Source organism: Excalfactoria chinensis, chromosome 19 (assembly GCF_039878825.1).
Source record: "Excalfactoria chinensis isolate bCotChi1 chromosome 19, bCotChi1.hap2, whole genome shotgun sequence".
Taxonomy (NCBI): Eukaryota; Metazoa; Chordata; class Aves; order Galliformes; family Phasianidae; genus Excalfactoria; species Excalfactoria chinensis.
The window spans coordinates 3,314,289-3,322,469 of NC_092843.1; the positions used below are offsets into that span (position 1 = coordinate 3,314,289).

At 59.0% G+C, this 8,181-nt stretch overlaps 1 protein-coding gene across 1 annotated transcript; it reads left to right on the forward strand.

Moving 5' to 3' along the window:
• The first annotated feature begins 717 nt into the window (after positions 1-717).
• Positions 718-6,628, forward strand: TMEM120A (transmembrane protein 120A). The gene is made up of 12 exons (XM_072353286.1): positions 718-949; positions 2,394-2,512; positions 2,897-3,013; positions 3,132-3,191; positions 3,568-3,663; positions 3,849-3,938; positions 4,365-4,430; positions 4,904-4,965; positions 5,206-5,298; positions 5,719-5,783; positions 6,311-6,379; positions 6,447-6,628. The coding sequence occupies exons 1-12, from the start codon at positions 884-886 to the stop codon at positions 6,558-6,560; spliced, it is 1,017 nt and encodes a 338-aa protein (XP_072209387.1). The 5' UTR covers positions 718-883; the 3' UTR covers positions 6,561-6,628.
• The last annotated feature ends 1,553 nt before the right edge of the window (positions 6,629-8,181 follow it).

The following is an 8,181-nucleotide window of genomic DNA, read 5'->3' on the forward strand; positions in this document are numbered from 1 at the left end:
CACCTCCAGGGATGGTGACCCCCCTTCCCTGTGCAGCTCTTAGGAGAAGAAATTGTTCCTCATATCCAACCTGAGCATCCCCTGCTGCAACCTGAGGCCGTTCCCTCTTGTCCTACTGCAAAGGTTCACTGACCCACGGCCTTGGATGGCGTATGTAGAGCGTGGGCTGGCAGCCCATGGACACACAGCAGTTCCCTGTTTTCACCTGGAGTAACCCGACTATTGCCCAGCAGATGAACTGGAAGCCCCAATCTCAAGTCCGTGCCGCGCTCAGCCCTGCAGCACCACGAGTTCCCCGCACTGATGGCACAAAACAAAACACCCTTGGCTTCTCCTTGAACAAAATCTAGCACTGCGTGTTTAAGTTGGCAGCACCGAAACAACCCCAAGTCCAGGCCGCCCACCGCCCCTCCATCCCGTCCTTGGGCAGTGCAGGGCCGGCACGGCATAGCACGGCACGGCATAGCACGACATGGCATGGCATAGCATGGCACGGTATAGCATAGCACGGCATAGCACGGTATAGCATGGCATGGCACGGTATAGCATGGCACGGTATAGCATGGCACGGCATAGCACGGTATATTATAGCACGGCATAGCATGGCACGGCATAGCACGGTATATTATAGCACGGTATAGCATGGCACGGCATAGTACGGTATATTATAGCACGGCATAGCACGGTATATTATAGCACGGCATAGCACGGTATATTATAGCACGGCATAGCACGGTATATTATAGCACGGCATAGCACGGCCCGTCCCGCTCCCCTCCCCGCCCCCGGTCCGCCTCTCGCGGGGGGCGTGCCCGGAAGCGGCGGCGCAGTGCCGGTCCGTTCGCCGCCGCCTCCTCCGTCCGTCCCTCCCGCTCCCACCGCCATGGCTTCGGTCACCGAGTGCCTGCGGGAGTGGGAGGAGCTGCAGGACGGCTTCCAGCGCATCCAGGTACCGCGGCCGGGGGCTGCACGAGTTGGGGCCGCTCGGGGGTCGTTGTCCGGCCGCGGGGCTGTTGGGCGGGCGTGGCGTGGGGAAGCTGCGGGGCTGTTGGCGCTGCTGGACACGGGGGGGGCCACGCTGAGCTGGGCCGGCTCGGCCGCCCTCCATCCGTCCGTCCGTCCCCGCAGGTCGGGGTGCGCCGCCGCGTAATCCCCGAGAGCGAGTGGGCAGCATCGCACGGCCGGGGTCACTCGGGGCAAAGCTCGGCTGACCGGCTCCGCTCGCGGCGCTTCCTCTGCCCCTCCGCCCCCGCGGCGTGGGGCGAAGCGGATGCCGTTGCGGACTCAGCCGTGCCCGGATCTGGGGCAAGGGCGGCTCTGAGAAACGCGCTCTTGCTCCATAAGGGCCGGTCTGTGCATCCCCAAATCCCCGGGGTGGGACGAAAGCGGATCCCAAGGAGCGCTCGGCCCAAACCCCGTTTGCTCTCGGCCGATCCCGGAGCGACAGGAGAGAGCGACTCTGAGAGCAGGGGAGGGTTTGCTGAGCGGGGACGTCCCGCTGAGGTCGGGGTGTTGGTCACTGCGGGCTGATCCGGGTCCGTCCCCACCTCAACTGCTGGGCACATAAAGGAGAACGTGTTTTTTGAACGTGTTTTTTTCCCTGCTCTGTATCTGGGTTTCACCTTTCTCCTTTGGGAAAGGCTTTGACATCTGCTGATAAAGTCCCCGATAAGAGCTGCGGAGGCTGAAGGGAGCGCACAGCAAGCTCTAGTCCAAGGGTTGTTGCAAGCAGCGCTTTGTTCCTTGGTGGCTCTGGGGCTGCCTGCGGTCGAGGTGAGGTTGTTTTTCAGCTGACAGGACCAGAAGGAGCATTGCCATAGCACGGTCTCTCCTTTCCCTTCTAAATATAGCAGAAGAATGGCATCTAGCGTTACCCAGGTGCGGTTGGGTTACGGCGGCACGCGGGGTCACCGGCATCCCCTGGGGTGAGCTGTGGGCAGCAGGCACAGATCCGGGCTCAGCCCCAGCCGTACCCCAGAGCTGGCTGGGTCTCTCGTGGTGAAGAGCAGAGCTGTGGGTGCCACGGCCTGGAGCACGAGGCAGCCCAGCACCCATCGTGCTGCATGACGTGCCATGAGCAGCACATCCCTTACAGTGCACCCAGAGCCAGGGATGGGCTCCCCAAACACACACCTGGCTGCTCACAGTGTTGTCTGAGCGCTGCGTTCCTCACCCTGTTGTGCATTGAAGTTACAGATGATTCTTTAGCAGTTGCGCTGTTTCCATACGTCGCACTCCTGTTTTTTCACTCCAGGATATTCCCAAGCAGCTGCACTGAGGCTGTTGCTGCTCAGTCTTGCTGCAGTTCCTCACTGGGCTCTGGGGGTGTTGTGGTGGCTGCTCTGTGCTCTGCTGGGCTGTGTACCTGCAGCACACGCTGCTCTCGTTTGCAGGACAACCACAGGCTGTACAAGCAGAAGCTGGAGGAGCTGACCAAGCTGCAGGACGGGATCTCCAGCTGCATCACACGGCAGAAGAAGCGGCTGAAGGAGCTTTCCTTGTCCCTCAAGAAGTAAGTTGGGGTCCTGGGAGGGCAGAGCTGCGAGGGCAGGGCTGTCAGACCCAGCTCCGAGCAGCACAGATGTTAGCAGAAGGCTGCTGAGGTCAGGCTGTAACCTGGCACGTTTTCCTCAGCTTTGCTATGTGCTTTCAAAGCCGGAGCTGACTGCATTGCCTGTTTGCTGCTGGTGGGACGAGCTGCCCGTCCTCCCTGTGCTTTCCCTCCCACTCCCTTCCCTCCCGGCAGCTCCTCGGCCTGCCCCGCAGATGGAACTCACCTCCAGTTTGCCGTTGCTGTCCTTGGGGTGCCCTTGTCCCAGGCACGGCCCTGTATCGAGTGCCAGCACACGCTGTGACGGGGCCGATCCCGATGCCAGCACCTGTTCTTCCTCCCCAGATGCAAAACCCACGTGGGTTCCGAACAGCGAGAGTCCATCCAGGAGATCCAGAGCCTGATCAAAGAGAGACAGAATGTTTTCTTCGAGATGGAGGCCTACCTGCCAAAGAAGAACGGGTGAGAGGTGCCCCGTGTTTGCATGGGGATGGTCTGGGAAAGGTGATAGTTGTGCCTGGCCCGTAACACGGGCAGCTTTGCGCAGCCTCCCACCTGAACACCTCTGCTCTCTCCCCAGGTTGTACCTGAGTCTGGTGCTTGGGAACGTGAACGTCACGCTGCTCAGCAAGCAGGCCAAGTACGGCACCGCTGTCGTGTGTGTGGGGAGGCTCGGGGGGCCCTTCTCATGAGGAAGTTATAGGTCTGCCCAGGCTGAGCTGCAGCCTGTGGGTGCAGGACATGCAGGCATGCGGCTGGCTTGATCCACCTGGTGCAGACTCCTTGCCCAGTCTGTCCATTTCTTCCTTTCCTGGAAGCAGCCCTCAGTCCTTTCTTAGCTCCTGTGATCAGACCAGGATGAACTGCTAGTTCTAATGAGTTAAATGGGACCCACCACCAAAGCTGTGCCTCAGTTTCCCCTCTGTTAGGGACTTCCCTTTTGCCCACCCAGGTGGGAGGGGAGGGTGGCTGCCAGCATCCACCTTGTTCCAACCTGGCCTTGTACATCCCTGCAGGTTTGCTTATAAAGATGAGTACGAGAAGTTCAAGCTTTACCTCACCATCCTCTTGCTCATCGTGTCCTTCTCCTGTCGGTTCCTTCTAAACTCCAGGTGAGTCTGACTGGGGGTGCTGGGCATTGATGTCCTCCCAGAGCCCATCTCTGGTCCTGAAGGGCGTAGAGCAACACTAAAGCTCAGACGATGGAGCTGAACAGGAGGTCCCGACCAAGGGACTGACCACCACAACCCTGTAGCTCTGTCTGCCTGCTGTCTTTTCACCCTGCTTTGTTTGCCAGGGTGACAGATTCTGCCTTTAACTTCCTCCTGGTGTGGTATTACTGCACGCTGACCATCCGGGAGAGCATCCTGATCAACAACGGATCCAAGTGAGTCTCTCAGGTTCAGGTGTGGGCAGTTCATTCTTTTCTATGGGTTGAGAGATCACGGACCCAACACACAGCTCTGTGCTTCCCAGGGGATACATCTGACACCTCCTACTCAGGGTGTGTAATAAACCTTGGTAATTAGCCCCCAAGCAGTAATTAGCTGTGGTTTTGAGGCAGCTGCTGGGGCGGGAGGGCTGGATGAACTAACTGTGTGGAGGTGGTGTGGAAGGTGCGGTGCCCCAGGTACCACCTGGGCTGGAGGCGCTGGGTCCTGCTCCATGCACGTCCCTTTTGTAACCACCTCTGCTCCTTGCCTTGCCCTGGGAGCTGGTGGGTGACTGGCAGTTGGCCGGCTCTGCTTTTCCTGGGGTTCATTTGGATCCCGATTTGTGACTCCTTGCTTATGTCTGTATGTCTGCTTTCCAGAATCAAGGGCTGGTGGGTTTTCCATCACTACATCTCCACGTTCCTCTCAGGTGTGATGCTGACCTGGTAAGTCTGCATCCTCAGCTCCTGCGTGTAGTGTAGGCACCTGGTCTGCCTATGCCATGCCAACCTGGCTCACGGGCCTCTGCTATCCGTGCCCTAACCCACAGCCATATTCCTCCCCATGAGCACTATGGTATAATGATCAGCTCCACGCAGTCCCAAACCAAAGCAGCCAGCAGCACCTCAGCGAGGCAGGCAGCACAGCCCAGGCCTCTGTTGGGAAACACAACTCCCCGTGTTGCAATTCTTGTCCAAAGGCTGTAAAGTGTTTTCCTGATCCCTGTCCTGCCAGCTTCCTGGCTTCCCAAGCTGGACAAATAGTGCTCAATGAGATGCTGACACCGCAGGGCTGCGCTGTGATGCTCTTGTTCTGCTGGGAGCTGGGCAGCATCGCTGTGACCTTCAGCTGTGGGACAGGCTGGGTTGGCAGCATCTCCTCCCTCCCACACACCGCACTCAGCATCCTCTCTCTGCAGGCCGGATGGGCTCATGTACCAGATGTTCAGGAACCAGTTCCTCTCCTTCTCCATGTACCAAAGTAAGTGCTGCTGTGCCTGCTGGGCCAAGACCTGCCTGCAGCAGCCGGGCGTGCTGCCCAGCTCTGCAGCAGAGAACTGGCTGTGGATGCTCACAGCTCACTGGGGTTTCCACTTGGCTCTTCTCCTGCCCTCTGCCTCCCAGGGGCCAGGAAGGGCTCTGTGCACTGGCAGCTCAGAGCTGTGCTGGTGCTGAGCCCGCAGGCTGGTGCTTCTTGCCCCCATCCGCTCTCTCCCTGCAGGCTTCGTGCAGTTCCTCCAGTACTATTACCAGAGCGGGTGCTTGTACCGGCTCCGAGCGCTGGGCGAGAGGCACAACATGGACCTCACTGTGGGTAAGCCAGGATCTTCCTTGAGGTTGTCCTGGTCCAGCTGGATGTGCTGTCACCTCTGCTCCCCCTACCAGGGCCAGGCCACTGCTAGGCCAAGTGGGAGCTGTGATCCTGTTAGAAGCGATGGCGGTAGCTATTTGTGTTCCAAGATCGCCACAAACACAGCCAGCATCCCCCCGGTTCAGCCTCTGCAGCCTGTGGAGTGCACTGGGAGCCCAGCTCTGGCTGAGGGCAGCCCCATGGGAGCAGCATCCAGGGATTCCCATTCTAAACCCCAGGGATAGGAAACCTGTCACAGCCCTGTCCCTGGAGTGCCCCAGCCAGACGTGGGATGGCCACTGAACCTCTGTGCTCTGACCTTTGGAGCTCAGCTCCATCCTGGCCCCTGTGAACATGTTCTCAGCAACCTTTTATCCTTTGCAGAGGGCTTCCAGTCCTGGATGTGGAGAGGCCTCACCTTCCTGCTTCCCTTCCTCTTCTTTGGGCACGTGAGTGTGCACCAACCCTCCTGGGGACACATGGGATGCTTGGGGTGGGACTGAGCCACACCATTAATCGCTGTGCCCTGCAGCCTGGGCTGCTGCCGTCACACAGTACAGCTGCCAGAGGCTGAGCCTCCTCCTCTTCCCCAAAGCACCCACCTCTGTGACTTGGCTAATGAGACGTGGAGGACCTGGGGGCTGCTGGTAGTGCTGCCAAGTGCTCGAGCACTGTGTGAATACAGCAGAAGCGCTGTGACAACCCTTCTGAACTTCAGCTCTTGAGCTGCCATAGAAGGTCCAATTCCACCATTTAGGCTGATGGCTAAAAGCAGTGGGCCAAGGAGTCCTGGCTGGGCTCTGCAGTGGGGCACTGTCGCAGTGGGGATCAGCTGTGAGATGCTCGCTGTGGTCCCAAGCTCGTGTGGGATTTATGGCTGTGCAGAGGCAGAATGGCCTCATGAGAGGGAGCATCCAGCTGAGCATCAGCATAAGGGTGAGCCTATGCCAGTCCCTCAATCTCCTTTCTCCTGCAGTTCTGGCAGCTCTACAATGCCGTCACCCTGTTCCGGATGCTGCAGCACCCAGAGTGCAAGGAGTGGCAGGTAAAAGGGCAGCTGCGTGGGGAGGGGTGTCCATCTCTGCTGCCTCACAGCTCTGTGGCTCCCGCAGGTCCTCATGTGCGGCCTCCCCTTCTTCGTCCTCTTCCTGGGGAACTTCTTCACCACCCTTCGTGTTGTGCACCAGAAGTTTCAGAACCAGAGCAAAGACACAAAGCGGGACTGAAGAGGAGCAGCACGAGGGCCAGGACTGTTTCTCCGCACTGGCTCCGTCCCGTTCCCATCTCCTTGCCTTGATGCCATCCGGACTCTGGTGTCTCGGGACAGAGCTGGGGGCTTGCTTGTGAATAGACAACGTGTTCTCTGCGGTGCTGAATCTGTGCCTGTGTCACTCAGCAGGAGCACCCGGGGAGGAGCAGGGAGCCTGGGGCCCTGAAGCCACATACAGGAATGCTGCCCCTGCAGCCCCGCTATGGCAGGGAGGCTGAAGGCTGCACGTGCTGCTCTCTGGGATGGGGCATCCTGTGTTCCTCACCCTCCAACCCACAGAGGGGCTGGGAGCACCACAAGCCTGAAAACCAGGCTTTATAGCTCCATGGTCCTGCATCTTTGGAGGATGCATATGCAAAAATAATAAAGGGAAGGTACTTCCTTGGTTCGCTGGGGTCCCGGAACAGAACACAGGTGTTGTTCTGCACTCGGTCTGGCAGTGGGCTGTGGACATCATTGCAGCAGCGATGGATGAAAGTCATCTTCCAGCTGCCCCGCACCTGCCTGGGGTGAAGCACAGCTGACTGGGACTGACAGGAAGGGGAGGGCTGAGCAAAGCTGCGCTGCTGGCTGATGCTGCAGGACAAACAGCAGCGCCGCGGCCCTGAAGCCCTCTGCTACCACAGGGAACCCCTGAAACAAACAGCATTTCCAGCACAGCTGTGCCCTCTCTACTGCCTCAGACTGAGCTCACCCTGCAGTCCCTGCGTGCTCCCCCCATCTCCTTGGCTTCTCCTACCTCCCTCTTTCCTCCAGCAGAGCAGGGGGAAGACAGAAGGGCAAGCAGCAAACTACAGAAACAGTGTTTTTATTCCAAGGGTAAGTATATATTTAAATAATTTACAGTCATTGGACAGCCTGAAAAGGTGGTTGGTTTGTTTTCTTCCATGATTAAAATCACCAAGATATTGAAACAAAAACAGTATTTAAAAAAAAAAAGTGAGCATACACAGCATGATGGAGGGGTTGGGAACAGGGGAGCTGCCGGCTGCAGGGCCCAAGGGAGCCAGCAGGACCCTGCAGCTGTGACCCCAGACCTGGTTGTGGGGAGGGGAGAGGAGCTGCCCCCCACCCTGCTGAGTGCTGGAGCATAGGAGGGCTGCAGGGGAAGGGGGGGTGCCTGCAGGTCCTGGCTGGGTGCAGGCTCTGCCTTGTCCTCAAGCAGCAGCCTGTGGTCAGCCAGTGACAGCACAGGGCACAGAAACCAGCCCTAGAGAGGGCTGAGCAATAGGAGAGGGATGAGAGCAGATCGCTGTGCTGTGCCCTCACACCAAACCTGCCAGGTTCCTCCAGCACCACTTCCATCCCCAGCCTGCAAGGCACAAGGGTGGTCTGCAGCTCCAGAATGAGGTGCCAGGAAATAAGGCAACACCCCATGTGCAGAAAGGATCCCAGAGCTCCCCCGGGGCCATCCATCCCTCCTGCCCCACATCCCCAGGGCAAACACTGGGGACAAAGCCTCGGCCACCCCCTGTCCCTCCACCTGTCCCCTTCCACCACCCGGGGTGCACAGCCCACCCTGGGGGCGGAGGAGGGGTTGGGGTGACAGCGGGGTAGCTGGAGGCTGGGGACGATGC